The sequence below is a fragment of the Lytechinus variegatus genome, chromosome 12, assembly GCF_018143015.1.
Source record: "Lytechinus variegatus isolate NC3 chromosome 12, Lvar_3.0, whole genome shotgun sequence".
Taxonomy (NCBI): domain Eukaryota; kingdom Metazoa; phylum Echinodermata; class Echinoidea; order Temnopleuroida; family Toxopneustidae; genus Lytechinus; species Lytechinus variegatus.
This window is the reverse complement of record NC_054751.1, coordinates 8,627,793-8,645,713: the sequence shown is the minus strand read 5'-3', so window position 1 is coordinate 8,645,713 and position 17,921 is coordinate 8,627,793. Positions and strand designations below refer to the sequence as shown.

The window sequence follows — 17,921 nt, the reverse complement described above, 5'->3', positions numbered from 1 at the left end:
TTTTTTCCCCGCTCTGCAAGTGTCCCCTCCATTCCGTGACACCTCTCGTAAATCATGGATCTACATGCCCCTTCATATTTTACACACTAAAATAAGCGTTAAAAATAATTCCATGTGAATAATATGATGATGTCGATGATTTTCAAATATTCATAAAAATCCTTTCCTCTCGAGCTCATTGATTTAGGCGAGCGCATAATTAAAAGACCAAAAAAATTGCAAAATGTACGTGGCATACATGTACGCATGCGCGCCAGCATTAATCGCGTGCGTGGAAGTGAATACGGATAGTGAAATCGAAATGGCCAGGATAATTTTATCATTAATTCTATTTATTCTAGCCATCGTGCCGGCTTGGAGCTTATATTTCCATATAGGTGAAACAGAAAAGAAATGTTTTATAGAAGAAATACCAGATGAAACGATGGTAATAGGTGAGTATAAGACCTTAATATTTCAACATATTCCATCTGTTTTAACCAATATTTTTTTGTACAGGTGGGACTAAGATTAAGAAGACTAGGGCCTTATCGAATCGTCATCCAAGTCACTGGGGACAAACTTGAGACACACCTCAAATATCAGCAATCTTTCAATAGAATCCACGGTTGGAAGATTTTCAAAAGAAATTCATTGTTCGCGATGCGAAACTGTGCGAAGCTTCTCACTGAGCGGGGACTTCCTTCCACCACACGTTTTCCCATTGACACAAAAACAACTGACTCGGACACTTTTTCAAACGACAAAAATAGTCTTTTTCTTTTCTCTCCTGTGGCGGTATATTCTTCCTAGTTGATTAAGCAATGATCAAATTCATCAAAACAATTAATAAGACAAAATTAATCACACTAAAAACTAAGCCTGGCACGAGTATTCGACTACTCGAGTGTTGCCTTACTACTCGCGTCACGAGTAGGGAATTTTTATTTTTCGAGTACTCGCGTGATGTACGAGTACTGTTTTTTCACTCGTTCACTCACTGGATTACTCGCTCACTTCCGAGTAGAAGACTCTACTCGACCACTCGTGTTGAATTGTGAATTTTGCTGTTCATAATTTTACACAGAATTCTTAATTTTTTCACGTGGAACAGTTTATTCACGATGTTTTAACGGCGGAATTGAAGTCAGAGCGCACAAGTCCTGCTTGCGCGGCACAAGTTCAAAATTCATGTGACCGGGGAAACCTAGGCGCTAGCGCTTATGCCAGTAGCGGAGTGGCATGCGTAGTCCGCTCACTCCGCTGTGTTCGCAGTGCTTCGTACGTTCGTGAAGTTCAGAATGATATTGACCGAGAATATACTTTAATTGCATTGTTAATTTGTTTCGTAACTCCAGTACACCACAGTTGCGACTTACGAGTGCGGCGCATTACTAGCTAGCCATGCGTGTATTTTATTTTTATCCGTTTGTTGAAATCATTTTCGGGGGTAAGATTAGTAGATTCAAAATCGCAACTTACACTCCTATTTTTTGGTTCGCCCGTCGCGTAGCTCGTCCACGAACAAAATAAGCCACAAATTGTTTTTGCAGTCGTTCATATCGACGGGAAGCCTAGTCTGCGCTCAAATCAAAGTCCCCTTACTGCGCTTGCGCAGCTGCCAATCGTCTGAAGGGAGCTCATTAAGTAGAGACTAGAGCGCGCTTTTAAAATGTATTTGAAGTAATTGAATTTGAATTCTCTCATAGTGCGAACTTGAAGATGATATACAGCCTAAATTCTATTCTTAGTTCTTACTGCTCGCTGTTTCATGAATAAAGTAAACGATTTTATCGTCTTGTAGTAGTAGGAATATAATTAAAATTCAATACATACGCTCTTAAAACCAGTTAGTTAAAATCATGGGTCGGCTGGGTGCAACTAATATTTTTTTATTATTTCTTTTTAGTACATCTAGTCAAAAATGCCTTTCCTTTATCATAATACGATTATAAACTATAGTGAAACATATGGCTAGATAAATAGTTGTACCCAGCTGAGGGACCCTTTCATCTAGTCTTATCGTGTTCTTAAAATTTGATTTATCTCAGTTTTGCACTTTCGTGTTTCATGCATGAGTTCAGTTCATTAGTCAAAGCGGTTATTTATTTCTCATACCGACTGAGTCAATAAAAACGCAACAATTTTTAGGTTTTTTTACTAGTTTATTGTCATAAAAATTAGAGAGCTTGAATATGAGTAAATGTGACATCACTGACATGGTATGGTAGAGCAATTCTTTCTCACTGCTTTGAAACCATTTTTGATGAGTTTGACTTTTCTGGGACAGAGATGAAGCGAGAGCTATAGAAACAGAGAGAGAGAGAGGGGGGGGGGGGAGAGGGTGGATAATGGAGAGAGTGTGAGAAAGAGAGAGACGGGCTAATTGCAAGTAATAACTTATAAGTATTCTTAAAAGAGCACGTCAGGTGCCTATCTATATTAATGGTCAAAATCTGGTGAAAGTGGTGATCTAAACAGTTTCTTCCTTTCTTTCGTATGGCGAGACAAGAGATTATGTGCATAAGATAAGACATCATTAATAAATCAATTTGGCAATTTCATTTTCAATGATCTTTCCAGTTTATATTGCTAATGTCTTGGAAACGAATAGGCAGTTATGTCCCATAAGCAATAATATAGAAGAAAAAAAAATAATATCGAATACGATAATCAAAGGAGGATCGTGATATTAATGATTCTTTCTTATACATAAATACATGTACGATTGGAAGTTTAGAACTGCATCGGCAGTTCGGCACATTTTATTTAACCCATACAACATGTTAATATTGATATATTTTAATGTTGTCAGCGATAAAGTAAAAAAGAATGCCTCTCTGATGAGTGATGAATTTAATTGTACATTGTTTCACTGAAAACTGAAAAGCCCTGTACAATCAGGAAATGACGGACATGCTTTGAGAGGAAACAGGAAAGTAAAATGAAACGAAACGGCGACGCAAAAGCACGCCTCCGCAAGTAATAGTAAGTTCGTAATTGTAGGATTCTTGGAAATGGCAAAGGCCGACGTCCCAAACTAAGTACCATGACAACTTTAAAACTGATAAAATATGAGACTTCGAGAGATGGAAAATAATGAAGTTAATTTTTGCATATTTTTAATTAGGCTTCTTGGTACATCTTGAAGTTCTTGCATTATTCAACATTTCATGTATCAATACTTCATGTCTTACTGTATTTAACATTCTAAATTAGCCGTTATTAGTAGATTAGATTCAACTTTGTGATTACGGTTGTTGTTTTTTTATGTGTGTCTTGTATTCCAAATGGCAAAGACCAACGTCCCAAACTAACCGTTACAACTTTGAAACATATAAACAGGAGACTTACAGAGATGAAAAATAATATAGAGTTAATTTTCGCGTATTTTGCGAAGGCCCATTTGTACATCTTAAAGCTCTTGAATTATTTATCATTTCCTCATTTTTACAATACTTCATGTCTTAACGGTCTTTAACTCTCTAAATTAAGCGTTATTACTTATTAGTAGATTAGATTCAACTTTGTGATTACTATTTTGCCGTTGTTGTTTTTTTCCTTTCCTAGTTATAGCCTGTAACTACCGGTAAGTGGCTATTCAGAGTTTTGTTTTGTTTTTAGAGTTAAAAAAAAAAATGTTCGCAAAATAAACTTCGGAAGTTATGACTGAAAACTTACAAGATGACAATGTTTTGTCCGTTATCTAGACATCAACGGAGCCCTCAAATTCTCATTAGATTTTAGACCCCCCCCCTCCTGGCCTAAAATCGGCAAAGATATCACTGAGTGACAGGTGAGAGACTGAGAGTGAGCGCGGGAGTAAGAATATACATGTAGATGTAGCATGGCATTTTCATTTCACGAACTACTTCACTAAATTCCCAATTCACTGAGCAAGATTTATTACGCACCGGGCACCCCAGTTACATAAGCTCATTAAGCTGCGCTGGAAGGAGTTTTATGGGAGAGAAATGAGACAATGTGCATTGACACGAGTATGGCTTTTTCTCAAGTCTTATCGCGATCACGCTACCAAAAATAGTAATGCATTGAAGTACCAAGCTATCATGCATGCGCTGCCGCACGTCTTGATAAAAGGCTGTATCATTGTCAACGACGAGTATGCGAGTGAGATTGTGTTCTGTTCGTCGGCGGCTATGGAATACCAAACAAATTTACGACCTTGGTTCGAACTTCGAAGACGGTATTATTACCAGAAAATAAAGACCAATTTTCCGCTTCAAAATAACTACTTAAGACAGATATACGAGCATTGTATGAATAATCTAGGTAATATCGGCTTTTGAGACGTGAAAAGTTACTGTGTGATAGACCCAGGCTTCGTAATCGTATGGTCCCACCTGTTGCGTTCCGTGATGGACGTTGTCACTCAAAACTCTTGCACATTTTGCCTTCGTCCGAATTACAATTTGGCCGTAATTAATGATCGTAGATGGCGATATTTTAAGGTCAAATTACTACTCGAGTACTCGAGAAAACTCGAGTATTTTTTTTTACTCGCCTCGAGTAGTAAAATCACTACTCGTGCCAGGATTACTAAAAACACTATTTAACTGTCTAAATACTCCTCGTGATCCGAGTCCCCTTCCCGTGTCAAGTTCGTCCAATCTCCCATAGGAGGGGACTTGGATAACGAGGAGTAGTATTGTCGTTATCCAAGTCCCCTCCTATGGGAAATTAGACGAACTCAACACGGGAAGGGGACTCCGATCACGAGGAGTATTTAGACAGTTAAATAGTGTTTTTAATGTGATTTTCATTGATTTTAATGATTCTTTTTATAGAAAATATTCATTAATCATGTCTATTGAACTGTCTAAAAGTGGCAGAGTGGTTTTGAAGAGGAGGGAAATGAGGGGTAGATGAATATCAACGGGTTAATTGCCGTTTTGTATTTTTAGGAGAGGGGACTTGGATCACGAGGAGTAGTAATACTGTTTTAATTCAATTTTTTTAGACAGTTAAATAGTGTCTTTAATGTGATTTTCATTTATTTTAATGATTCTTATTATCGAAAATATTTATTAATCATCTCTAGGAAACTGTCTAAAAGTGGCAGAGTGGTTTTGAAGAGGAGGGAAATGAGGGGTAGATGAATGTCAACGGGTTAATTGCCGTTTTGTATTTTTAGGAGAGGGGACTTGGATCACGAGGAGTAGTATATACTGTTTTAATTCAAATTTTTTAGACAGTTAAATAGTGTCTTTAATGTATTTTCATTTATTTTAATGATTCTTATTATCGAAAATATTTATTAATCATCTCTAGGAAACTGTCTAAAAGTGGCAGAGTGGTTTTGAAGAGGAGGGAAATGAGGGGTAGATGAATATCAACGGGTTAATTGCCGTTTTGTATTTTTAGGAGAGGGGACTTGGATCACGAGTAGTATACTGTTTTAATTCAATTCTATTGATCTTAATAATTCATCATCGAAAATAGGAAACAAGTAACACAGTGGTTTAATTCGGATGAAGGGGGACTTGAATCACGAGGAGTAATTATAGACCGACATTCTTTTTACGTACCTTACGAAATAAAGCAATGGAGACAGTTAAGAGAGAGATATGCATTTTGATTTATTTAGTAAAAACGTGATAGACGAAATAAAGCATAATCATGACAAACATATCATGAGATTTATTCATAGCATAATTAAAAAGTACGACGAAATAAAGCCTATATATACTGAAAAGAAGTAGATGCAATTTAGATTTATTTAGTAAATTAGGGATAAACGAAATAAAGCAATGACTGCAGAAGAGGGATATACTCGGGGCCGATTTATTTAGTAAAAATGTAAACGAAATACTGAGCAAATTTCATAGTGTGGGAAACATAAGAAGATGAATATAATCTTGATTTATGTATATGAAAAGTACCAATTTACGAAATAAAGCAATGGAGATTGAAAAGATGATTCAATCCTGATTTATTTAGTAAATTAGGAATCAACGAAATAAAGCAATTGAGACTGTTCGAGGGATATACTTGGGGCCGATTTATTTAGTAAAAATATAAACGAAATTAAGCAAATTTCATAGTGTGGGAAACATAAAAAGATTAAATAATCATGATTTATTTATATGAAAAAAGTACTAATTTACTAACTAAAGCAATAGAGATTGAAAAGAAGTATATAGATGCAATTCTATCTGATTTATAACGCCAATAAAGTGAAGATAGACCAAAGATTGTAGAGCTCGCGTACGCGGCGCTCTACAATCTTTGGTGCCGGTGGAGACTGAAAAGAGACAAGTCACACTCACCTACGATGGAGGTTGGTAGAAACAGGTAGGACATGTTTTACGTTGTGAAAAATTGTCCGTGGATCCGAGTCACCGGGGACTTGGATCACGATAATGCCAAGACTAGTAAGTTAGAAAGGGATCCGGACAGCTCTGGGCAATCCTGTATTTTAGGGGTCTAAATTATTTTAGGTTGCTAACTTCAGTTAGACCTAGTATAGAATAACGATATACCTAAAGCCGTCGGGGTGTCACGTTACCCAGGACTAGTCAGGGCCGGGGGGGGGGTATGCAATGAATGAAGATATAATGCCATGCAGCACACCTTGGTTTTAGGGTGTTTTATTATTTGGGGCATAATAGGGGGTATATGTGAGCACTTATGGGTGAAGGATGAAGAGTATAATGGTATATCAAACCAACGGTAATCAGCGATACTTGTCATGGCGGGGGGGGGGGTTATAGAATGAAGAAATAATAAACGGCCTGCCATACCCGGCACGTACGTACGCACTACTGAACTACCGTTAACAGCGGTCGTGGAGCTGTTGCCTGAACTGAAGTTAGCAACCTAAAATAATTTAGACCCCTAAAATACAGGATTGCCCAGCTCCAAGCCTTGAAATAAGCACCTGTGAGCCGGGGGCAATTTTTTTTTTAATTGCCCCCGGCTCACGGGCTTTTTACAGGAACCAGGGGCAATTTTAAAAAAAATATATATAACGGTGAACCACACCGCAAATTTGTTTATAGTATAAGCGCAGCTCCTGCAATTTTTTAATTAGTAAATGAATAGCATATGCTAAGTATTAGGCTTATTCAAACATTTAAGAAATCAGATTTAAATGTTTAAGTGTTTTGACACCCTCACTCCACATCCCCTTTACAACCACACACACATGGGCTTATTTATTTTTCGTCTTTAATGAATCATGATCAATGAACCCCCCCAAAAAAAAAAAAAAAAAAAAATCTAAATGAATAAAATTAAAATTAAAAAAGAGAGAGAGAGATGGAGAAAGAGAATTCAGATCAAATAATAAATTTAGAAAAAAAATTAAGGTTTTTTTTATGGTTTGAATCATGGGAGTGGGTGAGTGTTTGTGTGTGATTGTGGCTGTGAGGTGCACTTGGATTGCATATAAATTATGTTAAAGAAATTAAGAAACGAAATCAATAAATAACTCAGTCTATTCAAATTCCAGCACATAGCCACAGGCTATGTACATGTATTGTAAGTTCACGTACCTTAAGTTTTTCACAAGTTATTTGAAAACGCAGATCTCCACAGAAAATGCCTTTCATTCTGGGAGAGTCTGAATTCGGTGAAAATGTATTCATTAATAACTAAAATATTCATCACAATGAAGAAATCATAAAGTTTTTTGACAGTTTTCAAAAATTAACATGAAATCTAAACTCTATCTCAAACGGAAAATCACCATCACTTAGGCCATTACTGATAGAATTCTCACCCAGAGCTCTGGCAGACATGAGCTCAAAACTGGCTTGCTAACACCACACTCAAGTGCACGCGGCATCCTATTTTTTTTTAGATGGAGCCTTGTTAGATTATTTATTGTCTGATATTTACCCCTCTCCAGGAAAGAAATTAAAAAGCTACAATTCACAACTATAAGCTAAGTTATTTTGGATTATTAAGGCTCCGTTTTGACAAGCAAGGTCGGCGACTGTGAGGATAAAAGACTTGCACATCGTATGTGCTGTGAACAGGGATTTATCTCCTGTGCAATTCGAATTACTATATCACAGAATTGTGATATCCCGAATAGAAATGTGTGCATTAGAAATTGCACATGGTGAAGTATGGAAAAACCGCTACCGGAAGAACGCGCTCACATGTATTACAGGTAAAAAAAAGACGGACGTAGCTCACTTTTTATGGTACAGAAAAAAAGACGCACTTGGCAATTTTAAACTGTGTTTATCGTAAATTGAAAGTTATTTGATTTTGGCTTTACAGATATTTAAATTACATGTATGATATGGCTTCATTGCTCACTCACGGCGGGCGCAATTACCTGGAAAATATTTGCGCCCGGTCGTCAAAATTTTGATGATTTTGGGGCTTCATGGGCGCAATTGATGGCGTTATGAGCGCGAATTTGCGCTCAGCGCCCACTTATTTCAAGGCTTGCCCAGCTCTGACCTCTCAAGAGTTAACTTGACGCAAGTTTTCTCTCGAGTTCTTTTACCAACTAATCAGGGACAACTCGGGATATCTGGGACCACAGGCCAAGTTGTCCAAGCTACCTTTTTCTAAATATCGCGATTGGTAACGGCTGTATTTCGACTGGGATCTCGACTGCCTAGACCAAAAACTTTGGTCTCTGTTTTGTTGGTTGTTCATCTGAACTCCGTTGGCTTCACTCACCAAATACAGAGACCGAAGTTCTAGCGCGATCTGTACAGGGGACTCAATGGCCATATGTTTATGTACTTAAGATCGGATAAAACGGGGAAGTGAATTGCGCGACAGCCGAGGTAAGTCACTGTTTTTGTTCCTTTTAACTTGATTTTTCTCCGTTTTTTGGCAATTAATGCCAAGAGGGAATATTAATTTGCATTTTGGTCACGCTTATTTTCTAGATTTTTATTTATTAAAGACAAAAATTGAAGAGCCCCGACGGGGGGATTTTGCATTGCAAGTCCCCTAATGGTGGCTGCACGATAGCGAGCCGTCTGTGTATGAGGAGAAAAAAAAGTTAAAAACTCCTCGAAACAGACGGCTGCCAGCTGTCTACACTAGCCTGGCCCTGGGGCGTTTTGGGTACTGAAAGTCATATATAGGCACGTATTGTATTACCGGACACTATCATATTTCCGGACGCGCATATTACTGCGTACGAAATCAATTTTGTTTCGTAAGATTTCCGCAGTTCAATTTCACAGATCAATTCAAAGAACAAGATTGCAAAAACAAGGCGAAAAATCAAACTTTTAGTTTTACCTTATTTTTCTCTAAAATGACAGAAAATGCTTAAAATATCATATAACATAGTTTTGCATTAACAATTTGATTCCAACTGATCTTTTTTCTGATGGAAATACCGACCTAATTTGCAGAATTTCAATCTCGTCCGCTCCATCGCTCAGATCGTCGACGGCCGCGGCTACATGTAGTTCACAAGGTACCCGGTACCCCGGCCGTGTGCGAGGTTTACCGTGCATAGAGAGCCGTCGACGATCGACAGCGCATCGATAGAACTTGATGTCTGAGGGTCACGATATGAACAAGCATTAATACTGGAAACTTTGCCATATCAAATGCGCAATAATAAAAAAAAATGAAATTAGTTTATAGCAAACACAAATTTCTTACAAAGATCTGCTCAGAATCGATATAAGAAAGCAGACAAAAACTTAGAATTTACTCATGATATATGATATATCATGAAAAAGTCACATGCAATTCTTTCTTACATCATCATAATCAAGAATATTTTGACCCATCCGGCGCGCGTCCGGAAATATGATGTAATTTGTGACGCAAGAAAATAATTGTTTTTCGCGAAGGGGTATGCGGCAAGTGCGGTGCAAAGAAACCAGTTGGAAAATAGAAAATTATTTCATCATATTCATAATTTTCAGAATATTTGGAATAGCAAGTGATATTTTTTTCTTGATTGTATTTCCTCTAGTTGTCATTTTTAAAGCACTGAAATAAAAGTTTCAGGCAATAGGATACACTGCCATACTGTACGTACATGTATGGTCACTCCCCACTAACGCCTGGTACTCCTACCTATATTTCCCCACATACGGGTTCAAAACCAGAAACTTTCACCCCTGAGAATTCTACTTTCCCTCTAAAAGATCTAGCCCTAAAACATGTACATGGCCATGGGGTCTAACTTCATTTCCAACATTTCTGCGATATTGATTTCATTTTTAAAGAAGAATTCATTAAAAAAACGAGAGATTTGTTATGAAAAGATGGGAAGAGCTTACGGCCGTGTTTACGTCACCATCTTGATTTCTTTGTCTTCCGCTTGGCAACAGCACACAAATATATGGCTTTATTCCATCGATTCTCGGGCAGGATTGAGTATGTGTAATTGTCTATGGACATGTCATTGGTTTATTTAGCCAGTAAAAGAAAAGGGTCTGTAAGTTTACAACTAGTCGAACTATTGGCACTTAATTTCTAAAAAAAACCCTTTCTGGTATCAGTGCTTCTCGCTAGTATACATGTTGATGTTGCAGGAAGAGGTCTTGGTTGCAGTTACAACGAGGTGAGTTCGAGTCCCAAGCAAGATAAGCAACACTAAAATAACATAGAAAAATCTAAAGTAAAAGAACTGGAAGTCTTGACAATCTTTTTATTATTTTTGGTGGGGGTACATATGGATCTCTTTCCCAGCATTTGGTAAATAAATAGGGATTAACTTAATGTATAATCAATATTTTGGTATTATCAATTTATCATGTTAATCACAATATATGAAAATAATGGAATATTCAACGTTTTTACATCAGTGATGTCGAAATGTTATCAAGCACTGCAGAAAGCATCAGCAACTCTAACTTGTTATTTTCCTTATGCAATTGCATCATGTTTGTAGTGGATAACTTTTCAGATGGCATCAACAATAAACCCCTCATCCCTCATATCATGTAGTCAGATGGCTTCATTTCAGCAAATGTGGAGTTTATAAATTTATGAGGTTTTTATCTACCCCGTATTCATTGCTCTCCAGTGTGACTATTTTTATCATGATAACAAGTAAATCAATACAACTGTCAAATAATGAGATACTAACATTAAATAAATGAGTAACAAAATAAATCACTAATACTATCTAGATGGTCTTAAACTTTTTATTCTACTCTCTGGAATGCACTAAAACCAATTCACACAGAATGATTGGAATTGCTAATGGAATTGTTATACACATTGCAATTGTTATACACATTGCAATGAATGAGGATTTCCTGCTGGTCCTTTTTTCGTTTAATTTTATTTTCTTGGAGCCACACTTTGTTTACTCTATATTTGTTCTATTTTGTGATTTCAGGAAATTACAAAATTCAGATATTTGACAAGAACAAGAATGATTTCCTGCCATCAAGCCCTGGAATTGGAATGCATGTAGAAGTAAGAGATCCTGAAGATAAAATGATTCTCTCAAAGATGTACAGTTCTTCTGGGAGATTTACTTTCACATCGCACACACCAGGAGAACATACGCTGTGCCTCTATTCAAACTCTACCAAGTGGTCAATGTTTGGTGCTTCTAAACTGGTTAGTAATCATCATCTTTCTAGTACATTTTTCTCACTAGAGATTCATAAAGGGATGCTTCAGGGTGAAAATGGTTATATCCAAAAAAAAGAGCAAAATGCTGAAAATTCTTGGAAATCAGACAACAAATATCGAAGTTATGGAATTTAAAAGTTTAGCAATATTTTGTGGAAAGAGTTATGCACGTTGTGAATGTTCATTAGGTGGGCTGATGACGTCACACCCCACTTTCCTTTTTCTTATGTCATTACATGAAATCACAATTATTTCATTTTTTCATACTTTTGTGAATGATATGCCTCCCTTATAATGAAATAAGTAACACCGATGAATATCTAATGCACTAAATTAGTTGTCAATCCAATATTTTAAGTTCTTGGTTGAAAATTTTTGAATAAACCTAATTTCATATAATAGAATATAAAAGAACAAGCGGGGACATGACATCATTAGTTTGCTCATTGAATATTCATGAAGACCGAAAGAATGCAAATCTTTAAGGTTAAAATGTCATTGCTTTGTTATTCCTTGTCTGATTTTAATGAAATTTTCACTGTTTCGTCTGTCTGATTTTCCTTTATCTGTTCAAAACATCTTATTTTCAGCCTGGAGTATCCCTTTAATGACATACTTTTTATTTTACCTTTTCTTGTCAGCAGCCTTTTTTTCTAACCCCTACCTCTGATAAGGAAATACCTGCTGTACTCACTCAAGATTTTATAACATTGGACTAATGGTAGCCTAGTCTGCTGTGCAAACCCTTCACTCGAGTAAAGGGTCTGAATTGCAGCCTACTCATGCCTTGTTTACTGAAGGCCCTCTCGCTCAGGTATTGAAACAGCAAGTTGTGTATATATGCTAGTCTTTGCACGGAGACGCACTTGTTGATCAAAGTTTCAGTCAGGGTCTGTGCCTGCAGGTAGCCTACATGTACATGCATTGAATAATGTAATGTTACAGACATACATGTACATGTAAGTCTGTGCTTTCTTTCCAACATATCGTTAGCATCACCTGAATTTTCATGAGAGCTTATCTCTGGTTGACCAACGGTGCTGACTCTTCATGTCTTGTCTTGGCCTGGCTTATGCTTAGCAAGGTATAACTCTGACTTAGTTCTTTTTTTTCATGACAGGAAAAATCTTAGCCGCCACCCCCCCCCCTTATGACTAAACTTAAATGCTTAACCCCTACCAGTTTGGCTTACATGCCATTTAGCCCCATTACAGTATGGAGTTAAGAAAAATTGGGTTGGGAGAAGTGCATATTCATTAAGTTTGGTTATGATTGATTGATCTTTGATGTGTTTGATTTCATTTTAGAGAATTCATCTTGACATTGAGGTTGGGGAACATGCCAATGATTACAAGGAGATCGCAGAGAAAGATAAACTAACAGAGCTTCAACTGAGAGTTAGACAGCTTTTGGATCAGGTAGAACAGGTCAAGAAGGAACAAAACTACCAAAGGGTGAGTCTAAATTCAGAGGAATTTGAGAGAAACTCAAGATGAAAAATGCAACAGTCACACCAATGAAACCGACTCCAAATTGACCGATAATATGTCATCGGTAATAATGTAATATCTTTTATTGGTCTGGAGTCGGTTTCGGTAGTGTGACTGTAACCGAAACCGACTCCAAACCGACCGATAATATGTCATTGGTAATAATGTAATATCTTTTATTGGTCTGGAGTCGGTTTCGGTAGTGTGACTGTAACCGAAACCGACTCCAAACCGACCGATAATATGTCATTGGTAATAATGTAATATCTTTTTTTGGTCTGGAGTCGGTTTCGGTAGTGTGACTGTAACCGAGACCGTCTCCAAACCGACCGATAATATGTAATTGGTAATAATGTACTATCTTTTATTGGTCTGGAGTTGATGTGTGATTGTAGCTTAAAAGGCAAGTCTACCCCAGCAAGAAATCTATTTGAATAAAATGAGAAAAATCAACCAATCTTACTACTGAAATTTTATCAAAATTTGATGTAAAATAAGAAAGCCACAATGTTTCTTTTGCTTCATTTCACAAAACAGTTTTACACATCCTAGTTGGTATACAAATGAGGGACCCAATGTCACCCACACACTTTTTATATGAATTATGGAATTTTTAAATTTTCTCATTTTAGATAATATGAAACTAAGTTTGATTTCTCCTTGAACATGTGGAATTTTCATCATTGTAACATATTGGGATTCAATGAAAATTTCCCATTTTTTTTCAAATCTGCAAAAATGGAATCCTGTAATTCTCATAGTTTCACATCTGATTTTGATCGAATTTTCAGCATTATTCTCATTTGATTTTTCTTAAACAAATCTTGTATCAATTATCCTTCCATAGGTTTGCCTACAGTCATGCAATATTGATAGCATATTACCTGTCCTATGTATTATACAAGTATGCGTATCAATAGAGACAAGGAGTGCAATATTATTGCATTATTACGTGAAGCCATTGGGTCAGATCCATAAAAAGTAGCAATTGTTTTTACGAGGCTTTTGCTTGATTCCACATGCATAAAAATGAGAGCGCATAATCTTTTGCTAGTAAGCTCAAGCAATTACTAACTGCCTGCTAGCATTTGCTTTACGATTATGAAGCTAATGCAAAAAAGTGTATACATGCATAAAGCAAACATTTTACTTCTGTTTAAGCATTTGCTTGAGATTTTCAAGCTCCACCAGTGCAGCTCGAGCGTTTGCTTGATCAGGACGTTCGCGACTTAAAATCATGTTAATTTACATGTACCTTAGAGAGAACCCCATGATGTACCGTAGCCTACATGTACTTTTTTTCTTCCTAGTAAGTGCAAACTGAATGCCAACAATATCCATTTATCAATGAGAAACAATTCAAACCCTATCTAGGCCAGGGTATTTTGGAAGATCATACGGCCGGGGGGGGGGGGGCCTCTTGAGACCTCGGCCGTCGATTGCACCAAAAATTGGCACGCAGCTTGTCTGGAACATAATATACAAAATTCTCTATTAATTGATTTCATGCAAATCGCTATTAATTAGTTATGCTAATTTATGTGTAATTAGTATGTAAAATTCCCTAAATAATGCTCCAAATGTTATAATTTTTGTGTAGAAACTCATTGTGGTGTTCTCAGCAAATGAACGTGAAAAACATTGCAATATCAGAACAATTTCTTATGTGTTACATGTATATTGTTTTTTGCAATTTCTTGTGTATTTTGTTTTCAATTAACTTTGTCGGGGACTCTTTTGAGATGTTCGCTCTACAAATATACACTATTATTATTAAACAGCATAAAATAAATCCATTTAGACCAGCAAACCTAAAAATAATCATACAATTATGATTATGGGTTGAAAACACAATTTGCATTGACTTTGTACATGAAATCACGTTTTTGAGCAATTTTTGGTCTGATATGCACTTACAAATTATTCCGTAATTTCGGAATCGCGTACCCAGTTGTCGCAAATTTGGTCTCAAAAGATGCGCAAGACTTGAAAGTAATAAGTCAGTGAGCAGCACGGTGAAGAAAAATTTCGCGGCGAAGATATTGTGCGAATCATTGAGGGGGCATCCGAGCCCCCCCCCTCCCTAGATAGGGTTAACTACGTCAAAGGAAAAGACGTTACAGGAGAGAAGCTGTACTTTGCACTGCCACACTTTTTCATTAGAGTCCTGCTTTTATTCTGTGAGTCGTGTTTGCATCAGCGTGACGTTGCTATTGTTCAAACCGCTAGCAATTACTGTCTGAAGGCAAAAAAAGGTTCAAGCACAAGCAAAGGGTTATGCATATTAAATAAAACAATTGCTAATGCATGACCTTTGCTTGGCTAGCAATTGCTTGTACTTGCAAGCAATAGCGATTCTTTATGCACCTGACCCAATATCTAGCTCTAATGTGTGAACTGCGAAACAGACAATGCACGCAATAACCAGTGCAATATGCAATGATACTTCCTGTGTATGACATCATAAATAGCTACATGTAAGTCACAGTTTAATGATTTTTCAATATTTTTTTTGTTACTGAATGCACTGCTGTTGTCATGGAAAGTGGTTTGTATGTACATGTATATAGATTCTGATATTCGCTCTCTTTCATGTTATATCATATATATTGTATTCATCAGTGTGATATACCACCCAAGTGCATCCAATATTATACAGTTACTTGAATTGATTTCAATCTTTCCTGTTCTGTCGTTTCTGTAGTATCGGGAGGAGAGGTTCCGACAGACGAGCGAGAGTACAAACCAAAGAGTTCTCTGGTGGTCTATCGCACAGACAGTCATTCTTCTTGTTACAGGGTTCTGGCAAATGAGACATCTCAAAGGATTCTTTGAGGCCAAGAAATTAGTATAGTTAATATCATCATTGCTATAGGCCAGAATCACAGAGGATGTTATTTAAAACTATTTTTTGGAAGTTCTTTTAAAGGACAAGTCCACCCCAACAAAAAGTTGATTTGAATAAATAGAGAAAAATCCAGCAAGCATAACACTGAAAATTTCATCAAAATTGGATGTAGAAAAAGAAAGTTATGACATTTTAAAGTTTTCACAAAACAGTTATATGCACATCCTGGCTGGTATGCAAATGAGGAGACTATGACGTCATCCACTCTATTTCTTTTGTATTTTATTATATGAAATATAATATTTTTCTTCTCATTGTTAAGTGACACAACGATTGATTTAAATGATATATTGTATAATTCAAAAAACAAACAAAAGAAATAGTGAGTGATGGACATCATTGACTGAGTCACCTAGTTGTGCATATTACTGTTTTGTGAAAAATAAGCGAAACTTTCTTATTTCACAACTGATTTTGATGAAATTTTCAGCACTATGCAAGTTTGATTTTCTCTATTTATTCAAGTCAGCATTTTCCTGGGGTGGACTTGACCTTTAAGCCTTCATTTAACCCAAAATCCAGTATTGACCGAAGCTTAGAAATGATTAGTAAAATTTTCTGTTTGTATATTGTCATTAGTAAGGAAAAATCTTCTGTTTTGAAAAAAAAATATCAAGCTTAGGGATTTCTAGAAATGCCTGTAAAAAAAAAGAACAAAATATCCTAAGATGCTACGAGTTTGTCCTCATATTGATGAATGATAAACAAACCAGGGGTGATAATTGGACCCCTATCCCACAAATCCTAAGGCCATGAAACTAAATCCTTGCTGCGTATGTGTACAAGTGTGAACGCTCTTTGAGTGCTCTGTGCATGAATAAGTAGATATTGATGATAGGAAAGAAAGTGTGGGACATCATCAGCTTCTTTACTTGCATACACCCCAGCATAACCGATTTGTAAAATTAAACCTAACTTAGAATTAAAAGTGTGTCAACTTTACAACAGATTTTGATGGAATTTTCACTGTTAATGTTGGTTTGAGTTTTCTTCATATCATCAAATCAACTTTTGTTCGGATAGTGACTTGACCTTTCAATATCTAGTCTTTAGGGAGTTTTCTTTCTAATTGCATCATATTTTGAATGAATCCTCTGTGACTCTGGCTTATAATTTTCTAGTATTACATTGCCTATTTATCATGCCTGTTTTGTTCATTCATAAAGTTTGTCCTTTATATATAAAAATAGTTTTCTTTTTCTTTTCCATTTTATTTCTCTTAAACATGTTCTCCATGCAATAATAACACCAGGCATTTGTCTGCTAAATTTGTAGTTAGATAATCAAAGCTTACCTCAGCAAGAAATAAAATATGAAATATGATTTATGGGAAAAACTTTGATTTTGCCTCTCTTTTTTGGCAATGATTTTCCAATATCCATAAGACTTTAAAGTATGGATAATTTGGTTCTTTTCATGAAAAAATGTCTACTTCTGATATTAAGTTTGCTGTGTAAGTTATTCCAGAATATCTTATTTGTTGTACTGCAGGCAATATATTTGTATCTGGAAATAACTAAATAAATTATATTTACTTGTAACAAAAGAAAAATAATAAATTTTAAATGTAGAAATGTTGAAAAAGATAGCTAAAACTCCTTGTCTGTCAAGAAATAGAAGGTATTTAAAAATGAACCTTTGGTTCATTTTACTTCATTCCAAAAAGACATTAACATGTAAATGATGTATTGCTTGTTCTTTAGACTGGATTATATCAAATAATATGTAATGTTAGATATAATTTTAAAATTAAATGTACTTTTAATCATCAAATAACTTATTACTTGATTTCTTGATAGCAGTGAATTTGCCAATGGGCAGCTATTTTTATTTTTTCTTTTCATTTTTTTTCACTCATTTGTTCAAAATATATAGTGTTGACTTCTTGACATATTGGAAACATTTGTGAATATCCAATCCAAAGTGTCTTTTAGAAATAGCTTTGTAGAATGGGCTATATCAATTCATGTTCAATGTGACATTGTAAGCTAGGT

General features: G+C 36.0%; 1 protein-coding gene across 1 annotated transcript; it reads left to right on the top strand.

The window, feature by feature from the left end:
• Positions 1–244: 244 nt before the first annotated feature.
• LOC121424768 (transmembrane emp24 domain-containing protein 4-like) lies at positions 245–15,918 on the top strand. The gene is made up of 4 exons (XM_041620540.1): positions 245–434; positions 11,288–11,514; positions 12,837–12,983; positions 15,724–15,918. Exons 1-4 carry the CDS (start codon positions 302–304, stop codon positions 15,871–15,873), a joined length of 657 nt encoding a protein of 218 aa, XP_041476474.1. The 5' UTR covers positions 245–301; the 3' UTR covers positions 15,874–15,918.
• The last annotated feature ends 2,003 nt before the right edge of the window (positions 15,919–17,921 follow it).

Coding starts and splice junctions, on each gene's coding strand:
- LOC121424768 (XM_041620540.1), top strand. CDS start 302: ATGGCCAGGATAATTTTATCATTAATTCTATTTATTCTAGCCATCGTG. Junction 435..11,287: donor AGATGAAACGATGGTAATAG/GTGAGTATAAGA, acceptor TTGTGATTTCAG/GAAATTACAAAATTCAGATA. Junction 12,984..15,723: donor AGGAACAAAACTACCAAAGG/GTGAGTCTAAAT, acceptor TCGTTTCTGTAG/TATCGGGAGGAGAGGTTCCG.